A 20,676-nucleotide genomic window follows, 5' to 3' on the forward strand; every position below is an offset into this window, starting at 1 on the left:
CGGATATCCACTCTCTGGCGCGTGGAGGGAACTGCATTTCCTATGGTGCCGTGCGACTCTGCAGACGCGACGCCTTTTGGGAAATGAAGTCTTTTCCTCAAAGACCTTGCCGCTCAGCTGGATCCAGGCCCTTGCATCTTGGTGGATCTGAGGCGTTTAGAGGGACAAGAACCTAGATGTGGAGCCGAAATTTGAGGGTGTGACCTATCTGATGCGGAGCGGACCTGTGAGGATCTCTGAGTGGAAGGTGTACTACAAATTCTCGCAATCCTCACGCTCTTCGTCTGCGGCGACAGTTCACCTGGGGTGGGCCTGATTTGTTCCTGGCTCTAGCAAACAAACCCCGGGACCGGGCAGAGCTGGGATGTGGGAGCGCCCTGAGGCCAGGCTACTTGGGGGCAAACTGAGGAAAGAGTGTTGAGGATTATTTCTAGAGTTCAAAGGTCAGAGGTCAATGTAGCGAGGAGTTGTGGGGGAGTTCAAAGTCGGAGGGGTGCTTAGGGGCGAATCAGGGAGGGACTGAATACTCAAGGGACAGATTTGTGGATAAGGAGTTGGAGGGAGGAGAAACCGGGAGGGGGCAGGTGGCGTAGTGCTGGGGAGGCGGGGACACAGGGGAAGAGAGAAGGGGAAAGGAATCCCCTGAATATCTATTCCCAGACTTCAGGCCTGTCACTCGCAGTCTCGGTCGGGCCTCCCCTAGTTGCAACCTAGCTGTCGGCAGGGTGAAGAGATGGCTTCCCCGTCTAGACAGCCCCCGCCAGGGGGGTCAGGACTGCTTCACGGGAGCCGGGCTCGTTCATATGGAAGCCTGGTGCAATCGGCCTGCTCCCCAGTGAGGGAAAGACGCCTGGAGCATCAGTTGGAGCCCGGAGACACCCTGGCTGGACTAGCACTCAAATATGGGGTGACGGTGAGTTTTCCAGGATTGGGGTGCAGACAAGAGTCAGGAGGGATTTAGTCCTGAGAAGAATGTAGTGGACCTTCTAGGTAACCTCCCCTGAAATGTTCCTAATGTGTTGAACTCTGTTCTGCCTTTATCTTTGTTTTCCCATCACAGTGTTGCACTGCGTGGTTGGGACAAGTTCTGCTCTACTATTCCAATGGAGAGGAACAGCTCCTATTTTATCATGCCAGACACTGTGCTAGGGGCTTCACATACGTTAGCTCATTTCACCCTCACGTCCATATCAAGTATACATTTATTGTTCCCTTTTGGCAGATGAAGAAACTGAGACTTGGATTGGTTAACCATTTTGACTAAGGTCAAATAATGATTGTCAGATATGGGATTCAAACAGGTCTGTCTGACTCTGTAAACCACACAGAAAATTTTACATTGAGAGTGATTAAACGTTTACAGCAAATAATGGAGAGCTTATTTTTAGTTCTCAGTTCCTAAAGTGCCTACCTCTCCTTGCTCTTGGTTCCTCCTCAGTGCTCTGCCTTCTTTCTAGTAAGGCGGCTTCCCTGGCACAAAACAGGTACTCTACACCAAGTATTTCAGGTCATGCATGGGGGAAATTGGATAGATGTAAAAATGTATAGCATTGAAGTTGATGAGGTTACTCCCCCTACCCCCACCCCTGTTTTCTTGTTCCATCTCACTCAAGCAAATGTTGAATTTAGCCAACATTTTTATGCTTTAGCCAACATTTAAAGCACTGTGATAACTTTTCTGGGAGACAGAAACTTAAACTATATGGTTGCTGTCCTCATGTAATTTATGGCCTAATGAGAAATAAACAGGTACACAAATAATGATTACAAATGACAGAACGTGGTGAATTTGTAAAGGTATTAACAAAGAATCAGGGCCAGGCATGGTGGCTCACCCCTGTAATCCTAGCATTATTGGGAGGCTGAGGCAAGTGGATCACCTAAGGTTATGAGTACGAGACCAGTCTGGCTAACGTGGCAAAACACTGTCTCAACTAAAAATACAAAAATTAGCCGGGCGTGGTGGTGCTCGCCTGAAATCCCAGCTACTCAGGAGGCTGAGGCAGAAGAATTGCTTGAAGCTGGGAGGTGAAGGTTGTGATGAGCTGAGATCGCACCACTGCACTCCAGCACTCCAGCCTGGGCAACAGAGCGAGACTCTGTCTCAAAATAAAAAAACGGATAGGAAATCAGAAAGATTAAATTTTAGTTGGAAAGGGGCTGGGGTGGGCCAGGCGTGGTGGCTCATGCCTGTGCTGTAATCCCGGCACTTTGGGAGGCTGAGGCGAGTGGATTGCTTGAGCTCAGGAGTATAGGACCAGCCTGGGCAATGTGGTGAAACCCCATCTCTACAACAAATACAAAAATTAGCTGGGTGTGATGGCATGTGCCTGTAATCCCAACTACTGGGGAGGCTGAGGCAGAGGATCACTTGAGCCTGGGAGGCGGAGGTTGCAGTGAACTGAGATTGTGCCATTACACTCCAGGCTGGGCAACAGAGTGAGACCTTGTCTCCAAAAAAAAAAAAAAAAAAAGAAGAAAAAAAATACTAATATACTATATCTGTAGTTTCTATATTTCATTATCTAATTATTATAATAATTAGATAATTATAATTAATAATTTTTAAATAAAGCATTAATGAGCCCCTGCTATGTGTCAAAGTCTGTAGGATGCTAACGACTGCCTGGGGATACAGAGACAGCAAGTCACAATCCTTGCCCTTAAAGGACTCATAGGGTTTAGGCAAAGCAAATATTTAAAGAGGTGAATAATATTATAGTAGGGTTATGTATGATTATAGCAATATTTACAGTATGCATTAGGAGTCCTGAAGAAGGTAACACAAAGGGAGTGGTGGTTGATGAATAGAAGTTTTCCAAGCAGAGAATGGGATAGTAGAGGGGCAGGAGCATTTCAGGCAGAAGTAACAGCATGAATAAAGTGTGAAAAAGATCATGGAATGTTCAAAGAAAAATAAAAAGTTCAGGATAGCAAAATGTAGAGGTGGCAAAGGGAGATTAATCTAGACATTTCCTTTGGGAGCTGGATTGAGAAAGCCCTTGAATGCTAATTTGGTTTTTATCTTTAGCCAATGAGGACCCCGTAGGAGGTTTATAAGCAGGGTAGTGGGTTAATCAGATTTATTTTTTTAGAAAGATAGATGCCAAGAGGTGGATGAGTAGAAATAGAGCGAGGAAGGCCAGTTAAACTGTTGTAATAACCCCAGATGAGAAATACTTTGGGTCTATTTTAAATCTTTGGCAATAGGCCTGAAGATGAGACCAGATGTGAGAGAGATTTTTGAAGCAGTTTTGTTGACCACTTGGTATGGTGATGAAAGGCAAGTATTAGTTAAGGATGACATTGATGTTTTTACCTTGGAAGGCCAGGCAAATAGATGGTGATGCCAGTCACTAGGTCCAGTGATGAATAGATAGGACAAAATAAATATTTATTACTGACATTGTTAATAGTGTAGTGTGAAAACCTTTCCCAGAAGCAGTGAAAAGACCCAGGATTGTCGTTCTAGCTGTGTCATTAACTTGATAGATAGTTTCAGGCAAGTAGCTTAACCTCTCTGAGCCTCAGTTCCTTCATTTTAATTTATTTATTCATTTATTTTTATTTTATTTTTTTATTTTTAGAAATGGGGTCTCACTATATTGCTCAGGCTGGACTCTAATTCCTGGGCTCAAGCTGTCCTCCCGCCTCAGCCTCCTGAGTAGCTGGAATTACAGGCATCAGACATTGTGCCCAGCTTGCACAATAAGTTTTTAAAATGTAAGGGGGCCCTAAGACCAAAAAGTGTGAAAACCACTCATCTATAAAGTAGAAATAATGTCAGCCCTTTGTACTTTAGCTTGGTTGTTATGGAATCAAAGAAGACTCTGTGCAGTCACTTTAAAAAGCTCGAGATGCAATGTAAGATTGATCATTATTACTGTCCTGAATTTTGTTGACTCTTTTTTTTTTTTTTTAAGATGGAACAGATTAAACGTGCAAACCGCCTTTACACTAATGACTCCATCTTCCTGAAGAAAACCCTCTACATCCCCATCCTGACAGAGCCCAGAGACCTGTTCAATGGTTTGGATTCTGAGGAAGAAAAAGATGGAGAGGAAGAAGTACGCCCAAGTAACGATGAAGTTTGGCCACACTCAACTGAGAGGAAGAAACAAGAGACAGAAGCAGGACGTGCCAATGGTGAAGTCTTCCCCACACCTGGCCAGGAAACCCCCACGCCCATCCATGACCTCTCTGCCTCTGATTTCCTTAAGAAGCTTGATTCACAGATCAGCCTGTCCAAGAAGGCTGCTGCCCAGAAGCTGAAAAAAGGGGAAAGTGGGTGAGTGTTGAATGGTTCCTTATAAGTTCCTCCCTAGACTCCTCCATTCTTCCTATCTTACCTAACCACAAACACAAGTAAGTAAGCACAGTGCCAACAGAGGCAAGGTGATACCTTTCCCCCATGTGGCCCCAAAGCAATGAGCAGAGACGATGCCTGCTGACACAGGTAGAGGCAGTGGAAAACTGGGTTCTGTGTTCTTATTGGAGTCAGACAGTTGACTTTTTTTGAGACGGGGTCTCACTATGTTGCCCAGGCTAAAGTGCAGTGGCACAAGCTCCGCCTCCCGGGTTCATGCCATTCTCCTGCCTCAGCCTCCCAAGTAGCTGGGACTAAAGGCACCCACCACCACGCCTGGCTGATTTTTTGTATTTTTAGTAGAGACGGGGTTTCATTGTGTTAGCCAGGATGATCTCGATCTCCTGACCTCATGATCTGCCCGCCTCAGCCTCGCAAAGTGCTGAGATTACAGGCGTGAGCCACCATGCCCAGCCGACAGTTAACTGTTTTTACTGCTCTGGTCATCCATGAAGGAGCATTAGGGTTAGGATTTATCTAGAAGGTATTGAGACTGTCTTGAAGCAGCAGCTTATGTATTAGAAGACAGCTTTCCATGTACCTCTCACTTAGCCCATTGTGAGGTTCTTCCCTTGATCTGTCACTCTTTCCCCCCTTTCCTCACTTGCAGGGTACCTGGGGAAGATGCAGGTCTCCACCTGAGCTCCCCTCGGATGCAGCAACGAGCAGTCCTAGGTCCCGTGCCGCTGACCCGTACCTCTCGGACCCGGACACTACGGGACCAGGAGGATGAAATCTTCAAACTCTGATGTCCCCAGAACTGACTGAGAGAAGCAAGATGTTGAAGGAGAAACTTCAGGGGGAGAGGAGCCTGAGGTGAGGCTCAAGAACATGGCTTACCAGCCTGCCTCCCTCCACTCCAGCCATCTTCCCCAGCCTCCTTGTCCGCCAAAAATTCCTTGGCCTGGGGCAGTTTTATTGGCAAGATTAGGGAATGGGAACTGGACCTTTCCCAGTTCTTGGGCTGAATCTAGAGTTGAGTCCTTTAGACTCAAAAGGCTCTTTTTATATCCCTGTTGCCTTTCCTATCCTTTTTACCATTCCCTGGCCTTAGAACAGGGAAGCAGAGACTCCCCCTCAGCTTCTTCCTCATCTCCAACTGTGTGACATAATTTATTTGGTGCTAATATTGAAGTAATATTTATTTGCTATATTTTATTCCTTCCCACTCTTAGCTAAAAAATGGAATTTCTATAGCCCTGGGGTGAGAGAACCTGGGAACAGTGAGCCAATGAGTGCTGGTTCTCCACCTTCCCCACCTTGTTGGCCAGACATGTGATTGAGGATGAGGCAATCGGTGACCTAGCCTACCGCAGAGAATGGATGACTGCTGGCCTTTTCTCCAATCTTAAAGGGACAGATTTGAACTGAGTTTTTTTTTTTTTTTTTGGTACCCCATTCCTGTTGAATGGGCTCAGTCTTGACTAACCAATTCCCTGTAACTTTTTCACAATTCTTGACCCTGAGAAAAAGCAGCACTGTAGGGACCTGAACCCTCCATTCTACCAGTTCACCCTTCTGACCTGTTCTGCTCAGCCTGTGATGAGGGGAACAGATGGAAGGAGGCTTTCCTTGGGGTTTGAAGAGGAAGCCAGTTGTGAGAGTCTCTTTGTTACGCCCCCTACCCTCTAGACCCTCTCTCTCTATGCCCTCCTCCTCACTGCATATTTATTTGCAATTTGTAGCACTGATCTATGGTACAGTTTTGTTTGTTTCTCAAACAGAAGTAGGTAAGGGAACCTCAATAATAATGGAAATCTCCCTCAGTCTCCTGTTTGGAAATGATGAAAGGTGAGAGAAGTGGTGTTTATATACCTCCTTTCTTCTGTGATGACTATAAGGTATACGAAGCTGGACAGATTAAACATTGAGCCCTGTGCATATTCTAGTAGTTTTATTTCCCCTATGAGAATCTCCCCTGCCCTAGCCCCCTCCTCCTGCACTCTGGAACAGAGCCTCTGGCATCTGTCCAAGCTCTGTTTCTAAGGGCCACCTTCCCCTCTTCTGTCTTTAGTGTCCCCAGAGGGGTTCTCTGGGCTGTGCCTCCTTTCCTTGGTTCACATGGGAGGGGGCTTCCCTGTTTCAGAAGTCCCTTATGGGAGAAATAGAGATCCAAGTTTCACTTCACCTTTTTCAGGCAGTTCTGTTTCCTGTCCTGGGGCTGGAGTGGGAGAGAGGCCTCACCCCTCAGCATTGCTCCTTCTCCACCAGCTGTGTGGGGATGGGCTGGTCTCAGAGTCAAAAGCACTCTTGGGAAGGAATGAAGCCTGAAGATTGAAAAGCGTTAGTGGCAGCTGAGCAGGGTTAGGAAGCTCATTATCTGTGTTTTCTCAGTCAGCCATTTTGTCAAAGTGGAATGTGCTAGACTCGGGGCTCTCAGAGCTTCCCTTCATCTAGCAGCTTCCTGAGCCCGTCACAGATCTTGCCAAGGTGCTGAGTGAAGTCAGGCCCATAGAGGGCTGTGAGCAGGCCTGGGTCAGAGAAGTGATCAAACACGTGGCGGATGCGGCCATGTGACTTGGGCGTGAGGTGGTGTTCCACCAACTCCAGCAGCACATCCCGGCACTCGGTCAGCAGGCCAGCCAGAACAGCAGCCTCGAAGGTGAAGTCTACCTCGCCAAAGCTAAGTGCCGTCATGGCACCCTGCCGCAGCTTCTGGCGAAAGCGGGTAGCCAGGGCCAGCTCACTGGGGCCGAAGGAGCCATTGCGGTGCAGTACAGCCACCTTGACAGCCACTTTGATCAGGTCCTTGATCACGCGCTGGGCCTGGGGCCGGCTGTGCGTGTACTCCTTGGACACACGGTAGAGCTCATCTAGCACCTCACTGCTTGTCTCATCTATGAAGAGATGAGCCACAGACCGACCCGCCATCTTACTCAGTAGCTTCTTCTCTGCTTGCAGTGCCAGACTCTTTGAGCTGAAGGACTCCATGGGTCCTGGAGAGTGGGGTATGTGGTCAGTCACTAGAAGAAAGGCCACAGGCTTCCTTAGAAAGAGAGAAATGACTTTTCCCCTTTCTGTTGCTTCTTTAGTTTCCATGTCATCATCATCTTTGTTTGTCATCCTCCCCGCCCCCTGAGGCCCCTCAGTCCTCTATGCCTTTCTCCTGCTTTTTCCCCTTAGTGCTGTAGCAAATCTTGACTCCAAAACAGCCCATGGGAGTGGCGATAGCTCCGGCTGGAGGAATGTGGGCACACGGGAGGCTAGCCTAGCACAAGTTACTTCTCAAGGGGAAGATGGCTGTTGCTGCTGCAGTGAAGACAGGGCTTACCTGACAGATAATTCTTTTTTTTGAGACGGAGTCTTGCTTTGTCACTCAGGCTGGAGTGCAGGGGTGTGATATCTGTTCACTGCAACCTCCACCTCCCAAGTTCAAGCTATTCTCCTGCCTCAGCCTCCCAAGTAGTTGGGATTACAGGCCCCCACCACCATGCCCGGCTAATTTTTGTATTTTTTAGTAGAGATGGGGTTTCACCATGTTGGCCAGGCTGGTCTTGATCTCCTGACCTCGTGATCCACCCACCTCGACCTCCCCAAGTGCTGGGAATATAGGTGTGAGCCACCACGCCCAGCCTGACAGAATTCTTACAGCTGCCATTTTTGGACACTGACTCTGTGCCATATGTCTGTGTGGTATAGGTATTACCATCCTTGTTTTACAGCTGAGCAAATGATACTTACATTAAATAATTTACCCAAGATCAAACACAACTCATTTTTTGGCCCCCAAAGCCAGTGGCAGCTATTGCACTGTACTTCCTTTAAAGTAAGAAGCATAAGCATCCCAGGAATCCTAATAGGAGTAATAACTAACATTTACTGAGAACCTACTATGTGCCAAGTGCTTTATGTCAGTCATCTTAGTCTTCCCAATCCTGTATAAGGTTAAGGTAGGTATTCCCATTTTGCAGTGAGAAAACTGAAGCTAAGAGAAATTTAGCAATTTGGCCAAAGTCACTAGTAAATGATAAAGATGGGCTTCAAACCAAATAATCCAGAGAAACCTCCTTCCCCAGAATGCTCCCAGTGTGGTTAAAGCCAACTGAGGAAGCACAAGAAACCAGCACCTCAAGAAGGGCAGGCAGTCCTGAAGGTCTGAGCCTTCTGCTGCACTGAACTCAGGACCTTCTTGGCGGCATATCAGCTCCATGTGTCCAGGGTTCTCTCCCCATGGTCTTCGCCTGTGGTTCTTCTGGTTGTTTTGCTTCTTACTTCCCCCTCCCCTGCTCTGCAGGATGTGGCTGTGACCGCAGTGAGGAGCAGCCTCGCCCTCTCCCCCAAACCAAAATGGGAGTCTGAAGAGGCAGGGGAGGTGGGGACTGAGGGGGTTTCTTCCCCAGCTGAATCCTTCCAGTGGAAACCTGAACCTTGCTTTGCTCCCAGCTTGCCTTGGGGCTTTCTGGACCATGTTCCCCAGCCGGAAGAGGAGATTGCTCCATGTGAGCCTTCCTTCCTCCTTGGCCTTCCTGTTACCCAGCTCTCCATTGCCCCCATTGCCGTCTCACATTTGTTCCGATGTCCTCTCCCTCTCTCCCTGTTTCAGTCTCCCTTTTTCTCTTGTCTGGGTCCTCCCTATAATCCTCTCTGGCCTGGCCATACTCTCCCTCTGGCCCTTACCCGTCCATCTCCTTGTCTCCTAAGACTTCCTTGCATTTCACACACATCCATACGGATATGGATCCACCTGCATCCCTCAGCCCTGCCCCCACTGCATCCAAAACCAGGTCTTTCAGAGGCTGCCTTGCCACCAGAAAAACTAAGTTAAGCTCTACAAAGGACCCAAGAATTGTATAAGCAAGAGTTTCACAATATGAAAAGCTAAGACTGAAAGAGCTGGAGACTCCTCTGCCACCGTTACCCCTAAAGTCTACCATTCTGTCACTGCCGGTCCCTCACCTGCTGTGCTGGGTGCCAGTCTTGCCTTGGATGTTCCGGGAAAGCTTACAGAATGGAGAAGCTTCACTTAGTGTGAGAGCCCTTTGGCTTGGCCCCACCCCTTGAGCCCCGCCTACCTACTCTCTGCTCAACCTCCGGTTCATCACTACTGTCTCCAAGAAGGCCTCTGGCCCAAGAGCAACCTAGAAATAAGACAAAGGTCAAAAAGAGTGGAATTCTGTTGGAAACAGTCTTGATTCTTTGAAGGGGGAAAAGGGATTTGCATCCTCTACTCTCACATTGCTTCTTTCTTTTCTTGCTGCCCAGTTCCTGGAGATCCTGTCCTTATATTTCTGCAGTACTGGGAAGGATGTAAAGTCCAAATTTCTGGGGTAGGAAGCTAGTGGGAAAAGTTCTGCAGATTGAAAGGTGGTGCTGTGGGGCGAGTATTTAATATATTATTCCAGTGATTGCTAGGTAAGGGCACAGACTGTCACAACCCTTAATACTGAAGGGAGGAAGGTGCTGGGACCAGGGCTGCTACACCACAGGTGACCAGCAGGTGCCAGCACAGCACTGAATCACTAGCCCAGAGGAACAAGCCTACTGAGTTGCTTTTTTTTTTTTTTTTGAGACGGAGTTTTGCTCTTGTAGCCCAGGGTGGAGTGCAAAGGTGTGATCTCGGCTCACTGCGAGCTGTGCCTCCCAGGTTCAAGTGATTCTCCTGCCTCAACCTCCCAAGTAGCTGAGATTACAGGCATATGCCACCATGCCCGGCTTGTTTTGTATTTTTAGTAGAGACAGGGTTTCACCATGTTGGCCAGAATGCTCTCAAACTCCTGACAGGTGATCCACCTTGGCCTCCCGGAGTGCTGAGATTACAGGTGTGAGCCACTGCACACCGCAGGGTGAGCTTTGTAGCTGCTAAAGGGATACAAAATGAGGAGCAGTCACAATTGAGTTTTTTTTTGTTTGTTTGTTGTTTTGTTTTTGAGATAGGGTCTCGTTCTGTTGCCCAGGCTGGAGTGCAGTGGCATCATCACAGCTGACTGCAGCTTTGACCTCCTGAGCTCAAGAGATCTTCCTACTTCAGCCTCCCTAGTAGCTGGGACCAGAGGTGCACACCACCAGGCCTTCCTTTTTTTTTTTTTTTTTTGTAGAGAGGAAGGTCTCACTCTGTTGCCCAGGCTGAACTTCTAGGCTCAAGCAATCCTCCCACCTTGGCCTCCCAAAGTGTTGGGATTACAGGTGTGAGCCACTGCACCCATGCTGGAAGTCACAGTTGTTGAATGAGACAAAAACACTTGCCATCAAGAATCTTACAGGGAATCTGGCCAGGGAGATAACCTTAAGCGTAAATAACAGTAATACTAGTCAAACAATGCCATTAACTTTAATGGGGACTTAAATAATTTTGAAAGCTTAATTATGATAGGGCTTGGAAAGATAGATTCAACTACTTAATAGCCAGAGATAGGGAAGAAGTCCCAGATGATGGGGATGGCGTAAGCACATACAGGAAAAAAACATAATACAGGACATTCTCAGGAAGTGGTGATATATGTCTGGAATGTAGGTTGTTTGAGAGATAAGTGAAGAAGGAAAAAGATCAGATCATAGCAAGCTTTAAAAAAGTTGCTCCAGGCCGGGCGTGGTGGCTCACGCCTGTAATCCCAACACTTTGGGAAGCCAAGGCGGGTGGATCACCTGAGGTCAGGAGTTTGAGACCAGACTGGTCAACGTGGTGAAACCCTGTCTCGGCTAGGTACGGTGGCTCACGCCTGTAATCCCAACACTTTGAGAAGCCAAGGTGGGTGGATCACCTGAGGTCAGGAGATGAAGACCATCCTGGCTAACCTGGTGAAACCCTGTCTCTACTAAAAATACAAAAATTAGCTGGGCATGGTGGTGCGCGCCTGTAGTCCCAGCTACTCGGGAAGCTGAGGCAGGAGATTCGCTTGAACCAGGGAGGCAGAGGTTGTAGTGAGCCGAGATAGTGCCACTGCACTCCAGCCTGGTGATAGAGTGAGACTGTGTCTCCAAAAAAAAAAAAAAAGAAAAGAAAAGAAACAAAAAGAAAAAGAATAAAGGGAATAAAAATATACGAAGATGCAAATACAATAACAACTTCTGGATTCAGAATTCTGCTACCTAGTCTTCACCTGTTTTCCTCTCCAGTTTCAAACTCCGCTTCCTTCCTTCCTTCCTTCCTTCCTTCCTTCCTTCCTTCCTTCCTTCCTTCCTTCCTTCCGTCCTTCCTTCCTTCCTTCCTCCCTCCCTCCCTCCCTCCCTCCCTCCCTCCCTCCCTCTCTCTCTTTCTCTCTGTCTTTTCTTTCTTTCTCAGAGTCTTGCTCTGTCCCTGTCGCCCAGGCTGGAGTGCAGTGACACGATTTCAGCTCACTACAGCCTCTGCCTTTCACATTCAAGTGATTCTCCTGCTTCAGCCTCCCTGATAGCTGGGATTACACCGCCACCACACCTGGCTAATTTTTGAATTTTTAGTAGAGACAGGGTTTCGCCATGTTGACCAGGCTGGTCTCGAACTCCTGGCCTCAAGCTCTCTGCCCATCTTGGCCTCCCAAAGTGCTGGGATTACAGGCATGAGCCATAGCACCCATCTGTAATTTGTGATTTTATTAACTCTCTACCCACTGAGCTCAGATTATGTTTTAGTGTCTGCATAGTGCTTGGCACATACTGTGCTCAATAAATATGTGCTGAAAGAATAAAGTCAAAACATATCCAAAACCAGGATATGAGGGGAAAATGGTAGTAACATAGGAGTCACATGTTATAATGTTCATTTACTTCATTCTTGGGGAGGTCTTTTATTTTCTCTCTCTCTCTCTTTTTTTTTTTTTATTGAGACAGAGTCTCACTCTGTTGCCCAGGGTGGAGTGCAGTGGTACGATCTCAGCTCACTGCAACCTCTGCGTCCCAGGTTCAGCAGATTCTCTGCCTCAGCCTCCTGACTAGCTGGGATTTCAAGCACCCACTGCCATGCCTGGCTAATTTTTGTATTTTTAGTAGAGATGGGGTTTCTACCATCCTGGCCAGGCTGGTCTTGAACTCCTGACCTTGTGATCCACCCACTTCAGCCTCCCAAACTTCTGAGATTACAGGCGTGAGCCACCGCACCTGGCCAAAAACATTTTTTTTCTTTTTTTTGAGATGGAGTCTCGCTCTGTCACCCAGGCTGGAGTGCAGTGGCGCAATCTCAGCTCACTGCAACCTCCACCTCCCGGATTCAAGCAATTCTTCTGACTCAGCCTCCTGAGTAGCTGGGATTACAGGCATGTGCCACCACGCCTGGCTAATTTTTTTGTATTTTTAGTAGAGACGGAGTTTCACCATATTGGCCAGGCTGGTCTCGAACTGTGATCCACCCACCTCGACCTTCCAAAGTGCTGGGATTACAGGCGTGAGCCACTGCACCTGGCCACAAATTTTTTTTAGAGACAGGGTCTTGCTATCTTGCCCAGGCTGGAGTACAGTGGCTCAGTCACTGCTCACTGCAGCCTCGAACTTGTGGACTCAAACAGACCTCCTGCCTCAATCTCCCAAAGTGCTGAGATTACAGGAGTAAGTCACTGTGCACCCTGGCGAAACAATGGTATCTTAAATGTGCAAAACACTTTTGAATTTGCAAACCATTTCACCTACAGTATCTTATTGGATCCTAAGAAGTAGGCAGGAAGGTAGTATGTCCACTTACAGAAGACAGAGTCAGACTTAGAGATAAGTAGTTTATCCAAAGCCATACTCCAGAGATGAATCTAGCTAAGTCTCACTGACTTTCAATGGTGCTCTTTCCACTGTGTAATCTACAGGAAATGAATAGTACTTTTTTGAGCAATTTCTACTTTGAAGCAAAATGAAGATATTTTGCACTTAATTGGATAAACTTCAGTTATTTGGGAAAGTATTCAGGATGGAACAGTCCTATGTTTGTTTTAGTTGAGGTTTTACCATGGTTAAGATCGGTACTCTCATATCAGTTGAGAAAGAGTAAGTTTAGTGTGATTTAAAGCAGTCAAGTAAGTCAGCCTGACATAGCTGGAGATAGTTCACAGCTTTTACTCTTTTTTTTTTTTTTTTTTTTTTTTTTTTGAGACGGAGTCTTGCTCTGTCGCCCAGGCTGGAGTGCAGTGGCCAGATCTCAGCTCATTGCAAGCTCCGCCTCCCGGGTTTACACCATTCTCCTGCCTTAGCCTCCCGAGTAGCTGGGACTACAGGTGCCCGCCACCTCGCCTGGCTAGTTTTTTGTATCTTTTAGTAGAGACGGGGTTTCACCATGTTAGCCAGGATGGTCTCGATCTCCTGACCTCGTGATCCGCCCGTCTCGGCCTCCCAAAGTGCTGGGATTACAGGCTTGAGCCACCACGCCCGGCCGATTACTCTTTTTTTGTTTTGGGTATTTATTTATTTATTTACTTACTTACTTATGAGACAGAGTCTCGCACTGTCGCCCAGGCTGAAGTGCAGTGGTGTGATCTCCGCTTACTGCAACCTCTGCCTCCCAGGTTCAAGTGATTCTCCTGCCTCAGCCTCCCGAGTAGCTGGGATTACAGGTGTGTGCCCCCACGCCCGGCTAATTTTTGTATTTTTAGTAGAGACTGGGTTTCACTATGTTGGCCAGGCTGGTCTTGAACTCCTGACCTCATGATTCGCCCAGCTTGGCGTCCCAAGGTGCTGGGATTACAGGCGTGAGCCACCGTGCCCATCCTATTTTTATTTATTTTTTTTGAGATGGAGTCTCACTCTGTCACCCAGGCTGGAGTGCAGTGGCACGATCTAGGCTCATTGCAATCTCTGCCTCCCAGATTCAAGCGATTCTCCTGCCTCAGCCTCCTGAGTAGCTGGGATTACAGGCGCGCGCTACCACTCCCAGCTAATTTTTTGTATTTTTAATCGAGATGGGGTTTCACCACGTTAGCCAGGACTGTCTTGATCTCCTGACCTCATCATCCGCCTGCCTTGGCCTCCCAAAGTGCTGGGATTACAGAAGTGAGCCACCGTACCCAGCTTGTTTTTTTTGTTTGTTTTTTTTTGTTTTGTTTTGTTGTTGTTGTTGTTGTTGTTTTTCCTCTGAGCCACAGGATGTTTGTTTGTTTTTAATCTTTGATGCATTTATTTCTTCCTCTACTTACTGCATGCCAGGCATTATGATTAAGTGCTGGGGATAGAAAGATAAAAAACAAGCTTTCTGTTTTTTTTTTTTTTTTTTTTTTTTTTTTTTTGATGCGGAGTCTTGCTCTGTGCCCCAGGCTGGAGTGCAGTGGCGCGATCTCGGCTCACTGCAAGCTCCGCTCCCCCGGGTTCACGCCATTCTCCTGCCTCAGCCTCCCGAGTAGCTGGGACTACAGGCGCCCGCCACCTCGCCCGGCTAATTTTCTTGTATTTTTAGTAGAGACGGGGTTTCACCGTGTTAGCCAGGATGGTCTCGATCTCCTGACCTCATGATCCGCCCGTCTCGGCCTCCCAAAGTGCTGGGATTACAGGCTTGAGCCACCGCGCCCGGCCTTTTTTTTTTTTTTTTTTTTCTTTTTTAAAGATGGAGTTTCGCTCTTGTTGCCCAGGCTGGAGTGCAATGGTGTGATCTTGCCTCACCGCAACCTCCACCTCCCGGGTTCAAGCGATTCTCCTGTCTCAGCCTCCTGAGTAGCTGGCACTACAGGCGCCCGCCACCATGCCCAGCTAATTTTGTATTTTTAGTAGAGACAGGGTTTCTCCATGTTGGTCAGGCTGGTCTTGAACTCCCAATCTTAGGTGATCTGCCCACCTCGGCCTCCCAAAGTGCTGGGATTACACGTGTGAGCCCCTGCACCTAGCCACTTCCTGTCTTTAGACTAAGTGGTAAACATGAAAAATCTTAATGGAAGTATCCAATAAGCAATTGTATACGTGAGTCGAGAACTCAGGAGAAAGACCTGAGTTGAACACCTAGATTTTATGGTAAGCAGCATATAAACAGTTTATTGTGGCAGGGTGCGGTGGCTCACGCCTGTAATCCCAGCATTTTGGGAGGCCAAGGCGGGCAGATCATGAGGTCAGGAGATCGAGACCATCCTGGCTAACATGGTGAAACCGCATCTCTACTAAAAATGAAAAAAAACAAAAATTTAGCCGGGTGTGGTGGCAGGTGCCTGTAGTCCCAGCTACTCAGGAGGCTGAGGCAGGAGATCAGGAGGCTGAAGCAGGAGAATGCGTGAACCCAGGAGGCGGAGCTTGCAGTCTTGCAGTGAGCCGAGTGAGCCACTGCACTCCAGCCTAGGTGACAGAGCAAGACTCCATCTCAAAACAAAAACAAAAACAAAACAGTTTATTGTAACTGTTGGTTTTGTAACTGTTCTTATTGTTGGATTATCTTGACCAATGAGAATATGTAGAGCAGAAAGAGGTGGCTAAGGACATGACCATAGGAAACACTAGCATTTAAAGGGAGTTCAGAGAAGGCTAAGAAAGGTTATATTAGGCTGGATGTGGTGGCTCACACCTGTAATCCCAACACTTTGGAGGCTGAGATGGGCAGATCGCTTGAGGTCAGGAGTTTGAAAGCAGCCTGGCCAACATGGCGAAACCCTGTCTCTACTAAAAATATAAAAATTAGCTGGGCGTGTTGGTGGGTGCCTGTAATCCCAGCTACTCCGGAGGCTGAGACAGAGAAGGGCTTGAACCCAGGGGGCTGAGGTTGCAGTGAGTGAGCCAAGATTATGCCACTGCACTCCAGCCTGGGGCGTCAGAGTGAGACTGTCTAAAAAAAAAAAAAAAAAAAAAGCCATATCAATAGAAGTGAAACTATCCATTCATTAAAAGTATATATTTATTAAGCCCCTAGTCTCTGTCAAGAGAAAGAAGGACCTCAGGAGCCTAAAGAAGAAAGCATTTCGCCGGGCGCGGTGGCTCACGCCTGTAATCCCAGCACTTTGGGAGGCCGAGGCGGGCGGATCACAAGGTCAGGAGATCGAGACCACGGTGAAACCCCGTCTCTACTAAAAATACAAAAAAAATTAGCCGGGCGCGGTTGTGGGCGCCTGTAGTCCCAGCTACTCGGGAGGCTGAGGCAGGAGAATGGCGTGAACCCGGGAGGCGGAGCTTGCAGTGAGCCGAGATCGCGCCACTGCACTCCAGCCTGGGCGACAGAGCGAGACTCCGTCTCAAAAAAAAAAAAAAAAAAAAAAAAAAAAAAAAAAAAAAAAAAAAGAAGAAAGCATTTCAAGGAAGGGGGAGTCAACAGGGTCAAATGGCACAGAGAGGGCAAAAGGATAAAGACTGAAGAGTTGTTCATTGAATGTGACCAGGAGGTCACTGGTGGCCTTAATGAGAGCAATCTCGGTGGACTGATGGGGGCAAAAACTAAAATGATTGAGAATAGGAATCATGAAAATGGATATAGCAAGTATAGGTAACTCTAGAAGCTTAGCTATGAAGGGAAGAGAGACATTGAGTGATGACTGAGTGCGGACAAGGATCAAGAGAAAGTTTGGAATGTTTTCCTTTTAATCATGGGAGTTACTTGAGCATGTGTATATGCTAAGGGGAAAATATCAGTAGAAAAGGACAGGTTAAAGATGGTGGCTGACGTCGGTAATCCCAGCAGTTTGGGAGGCTGAGAGGGGAGGATCACTTGAGTCTAGGAGTTCAAGACCAGCCTGGGCAACACAATGAGACCCTGCTTCTTCTTCCTTTTTTTTTTTTTTTTTTTAAGTTAATACCTTCTGTGTGCAGGCACTATGCTACAAGGAAAGGATACAGTGTTGAGCAAGATAGACAATCAGGGACTGCATAGAACTTCTAGTAAAGTCATAGGTGAACCTTCGACAGGAGATACAGATGGCATTCACTAGGATGAGAGAGGCATGATGATGCAGCTAAGTATATCTGTAGAGAGCAAAAAGTTGGTGGAATCCTCACTTTATTATCTTTATGTTCTCTGAAGATGGAAAAGGGTTTTCCTGAGATGAACAAGGAAATGGTAAGGAAAGGAACTTGCAAAAAAAGGAGGAAGTTTGAAATGGCTCCCTGGGGACTAGAAGAGAGTGCTTTTCCAATCCAATCTGTGGGACGTGTGATTTTCTTTTTTTGAGACAGAGTCTTACTCTGTTGCCCAGGTTGGAGTACAGTGGTGCAATCTCGGCTTACTGCAACCTCGGCCTCCCGGGTTCAAGCGATTCTCCTGCCTCAGCCTCCCAAGTAGGTGGGACTACAGGCACATGCCGCCATGCCTGGCTAATTTTTTGTATTTTAGTAGAGACAGGGTTTCACTGTCGTTGCCCAGGCTGGTCTCAAACTCCTGAGCTCAGGCAATCCACCCACCTCAGCCTCCCAAAGTGCTAGGATTACAGGTGTGAGTCACTACGTCTAGCCAGGACTGTGTGATTTTCTTCAAAACACTAAGGGAGTAGGAAGAGAGGGTTTTGTTTTGTTTTGTTTTAACAGAGTTTCTCTCTGTGTCACCCAGGCTGGAGTGCAGTGGCACGATCTCGGCTCACTGCAACCTCCCGTCTCCCGGGTTCGAGCAATTCCCCTGCCTCAGCCTCTTGAGTAGCTGGGATTGCAGATGCCCATCACCACGCCCAGCTAATTTTTTTGTATTTTTAGCAGAGCTGGAGTTTCTCCATGTTGACCAGGCTGGTCTCAAAACTCCTGACCTCAGGTGATCTGCCTACCTCGGCCTCCCAAAGTGCTGGGATTACAGGGGTGAGCCATTTCGCCCAGCCAAGAGAGTCATTTTGATTTGTCCTTCAAAATAGCCCTCAGATTCATTTATTTCTTTCTAAACCTGTTCCCATCGCCTTTGTCTGATTGTCCCTCTCCCCTCAGCTTTAGACCTATTTTCTTGCTAGTAGGTCTCTGTCTTCTTGCTTAAAAAAAAAAAGAAAAGAAAGAAAAAGACAAGTTGCACCCTTTTTCAAGAATTCAAAATGACATCCTACTCCTGTCAGATGATTTTAACCAGTTCACCTAGGCATTCCAGGCCTTCTGTAATTTGTCTTCCCCTTTTCCCTCTCCTTGCTCCTAACTAGTGCCTTTCCCACATACCAGCCTCACAGCACCTTTTTGTTATCCATGCTGCAGGCTCCTTGTTCATCAAGTAAAAGCTTTTGCTGAAGCTGTGTCCCTCGAGAACATTTTCTTCTTTTGCACCAAGCCAACTCCCACCAAAGTTTTCCTGTCCTCCATGATAAAATGTATCAAACGTCTTTCTGTGCAGTCTTTGGAGAAAATTTATTATCTTCTTTGCACATTTGGAAATTTATGTTCAATGTAGCTTTTCTTTTGAGACTTGGTGTTGCTTTTTAATAGTTTAGTACATGTAAATCTTATTTTAATTCAAATGTATTATCATTTTCTTAAAGTCTGGGACCACAACCCAGTAGATTGTGCAGTGGATTGTGCAGTAGATTGTGTCTCAAGTAAGTGTTTAATACTTACTGAACTGAGATTTGAGCTGGGTCCTAAAACTTTAAATGAATTATACCCTAATCCCCACTCACTAATCTATTCAATAAGCATGTATCTGAGTACCTAAACCCTGTGCTAGGAGCTGGGGAGATTTCTTTTAACCTCTCAGTGCCTCTATATTTTGAGGTGTCTTTCTCTCAAAATTTCTTTTTTTTTTTTTTTTTTGAGACGGAGTCTCGCTGTGTCTCCCAGGCTGGAGTGCAGTGGCGTGATCTCGGCTCACTGCAAGCTCCGCCTCCCGGGTTCACGCCATTCTCCTGCCTCAGCCTCCCAAGTAGCTGAGACTACAGGCGCCCACCACCACGCCCGGCTAGTTTTTTGTATTTTTAGTAGAGACGGGGTTTCACCATGTTAGCCAGGATAGTCTCGATCTCCTGACCTCGTGATCCACCCGCCTCGGCCTCCCAAAGTGCTGGGATTACAGGCTTGAGCCACCGCGCCCGGCCTCTCTCAAAATTTCTTTCCAGCCTTTAAAACAACCCCAACTGCTGAACTGCCTTGGGCCCACGATCTCTCCGCAGTTAATCCTGTGTAGATATTGTCCCAGTTTATCTTCTTCTATTGTTTTAGATCTGACTTTACTGAGTTACTGTTCACCTTACTGGTTCACCTGGCCTTAAATCTCTGTCTCTGTCTCTGTCTTCTCTTTCTCTCTCTCTTTCTCTGTGTGTGTGTGTGCACATGTGTGTGTATGTTTAGGTCTCTTGCGTACTCATTGTGGGGCTTAGCCTAGTTGTCGATGCTCCCCTCCCTGATCACAGTCCAGTTAAGGCTGGCCTAAAAGCGGCAAACCCTTTTCCCCTCCTTTCCTCTAGTCCAGAGTCCAAGATGTGGGTAGAAGTGTTCAGTCAGATAAAACTATCTGAGAATGCCAGTGTCTCCCAGGCCACCCACTTTCCTGGAGAATTTTGAGAATGTCTTTTGTCCCAGCCCCACATAGAGAAGAATCCTACCAGGCAATACCAAGGTACCAAGCAATCCTGTCTGTAGTAGCTTTATTCTTCCTCCTCACTGACATTCCCAGGGGCTTTATGAAGGGTGGGGAGGGAGAAGGGACAGTTCTGCTGTTTGGAGGGATGTCAGGGTCCTCTGAGGAAAGGTGGGACATATATCTGGGGGCAGTAAGGCTGTGTGGGTTACTGTCTCAGGTCTTAGAGTTGCTACTCTGTCTGTGTCTTTCTCTGAGTCAATTAGTCTTGATTTCCACATCTGTTTTGGCTTCAGCCTCTCTCACCTGCCCTCTTCCATTACCCAACAGCCTGACTGCTAGCTAGTTCTTGCCATAGTGGCCCAAACTCATGCTGCTTTGTAGAGGTGGGAGGGGAGGAGATCATGGAAACAAGGGAAACCTCCTGCTGACACCTTCCTTTCCTTTCCCAGGCCTCCAGCCCCCACGCGCATGCTAGGCCTCCTTATCAGGGTCAGGACGAACGAGAGGAGGCCTACGGAGAGAAATAAGGAGAAAGAGGGAAAAAGCATTGAGAGGAGCAACGGAGAGTTGGGGGCAGAGTCAGGGAGATGCGGGAGGCTCCCTCGGGAGCAGGGTCGCCCAAACCGTATAGGAGGGGAAGGGAGGACGGATCGCGCAGGCTCTGACAGCCCAGCCCAGCCCCGTCAAGGCTCCCAGGTTTCCTGTCTCTTTCTCCTCCCAGCTCCTCTTCCTCTCTTGTGAAATTTCTCCCCAGAGCCTCTCCTGTGCCAGCCGATCTCTGCTTCTGTATGTATTTCTTCCTCTGCCCGGTGTCAGCGACTGTCCGTGGGTCTCTCCATCTCGCGTCTGTCTCTGGTCTCCAGTTCAGCCTCCCGGCCTGGCCCTCTTGGTGGACGGTGCTCCTGGCGCCCCTCCCCGGGCGGCACTATTGGCGGAGAGGTGACGAGAAGGCGGTGTCTAGCCGCCCTCCAAGGGCAGGATTAGTCGCCGCGACCCAAAGGCGGGCAGGAGGTGGGCCCGGCTGGGAGGCGGGCGGGGC

General features: G+C 47.7%; 2 protein-coding genes across 10 annotated transcripts; one reads left to right on the forward strand and one right to left on the reverse strand.

The window, feature by feature from the left end:
• The first annotated feature begins 71 nt into the window (after positions 1-71).
• On the forward strand, positions 72-20,576 carry LYSMD1 (LysM domain containing 1). Of its 7 annotated transcripts, XR_012415106.1 has the most exons (5): positions 72-306; positions 661-913; positions 3,924-4,288; positions 4,977-5,182; positions 20,392-20,576. XR_012415106.1 is itself a non-coding variant. In XM_015452270.3 (4 exons), exons 2-4 carry the CDS (start codon positions 734-736, stop codon positions 5,113-5,115), a joined length of 684 nt encoding a protein of 227 aa, XP_015307756.3. In that variant the 5' UTR covers positions 72-306; positions 661-733; the 3' UTR covers positions 5,116-6,247. The 7 variants fall into 7 exon arrangements, 5 of the variants coding, with proteins under 5 accessions (XP_015307756.3, XP_015307759.3, XP_015307753.3 ...); XR_010587387.1 differs by having other exon boundaries at positions 72-913; XM_015452270.3 differs by lacking the exon at positions 20,392-20,576 and having other exon boundaries at positions 4,977-6,247.
• On the reverse strand, positions 6,244-9,311 carry TNFAIP8L2 (TNF alpha induced protein 8 like 2). Of its 3 annotated transcripts, none has more exons than XM_005541928.4 (2): positions 9,263-9,311; positions 6,244-7,302 (listed from the first exon to the last, which is right to left on the reverse strand). In XM_005541928.4, exon 2 carries the CDS (start codon positions 7,295-7,297, stop codon positions 6,743-6,745), a length of 555 nt encoding a protein of 184 aa, XP_005541985.1. In that variant the 5' UTR covers positions 7,298-7,302; positions 9,263-9,311; the 3' UTR covers positions 6,244-6,742. The 3 variants fall into 3 exon arrangements, with proteins under 3 accessions (XP_005541985.1, XP_005541986.1, XP_015313021.1); XM_005541929.4 differs by having other exon boundaries at positions 6,244-7,329; XM_015457535.3 differs by having other exon boundaries at positions 6,244-7,352.
• Positions 20,577-20,676: the final 100 nt, after the last annotated feature.

Source organism: Macaca fascicularis, chromosome 1, assembly GCF_037993035.2.
Source record: "Macaca fascicularis isolate 582-1 chromosome 1, T2T-MFA8v1.1".
NCBI lineage: Eukaryota > Metazoa > Chordata > Mammalia > Primates > Cercopithecidae > Macaca > Macaca fascicularis.

Bases quoted from the DNA above. Each gene is read 5' to 3' on its own strand.
- LYSMD1 (XM_015452267.3), top strand. From the start codon at position 734: ATGGCTTCCCCGTCTAGACAGCCCCCGCCAGGGGGGTCAGGACTGCTT. The intron at 914-3,923 runs GTGAGTTTTCCA...TTTTTTTTTAAG, and splicing joins CACTCAAATATGGGGTGACG to ATGGAACAGATTAAACGTGC. The intron at 4,289-4,976 runs GTGAGTGTTGAA...CCTCACTTGCAG, and splicing joins CTGAAAAAAGGGGAAAGTGG to GGTACCTGGGGAAGATGCAG.
- TNFAIP8L2 (XM_005541928.4), bottom strand. From the start codon at position 7,297: ATGGAGTCCTTCAGCTCAAAGAGTCTGGCACTGCAAGCAGAGAAGAAG.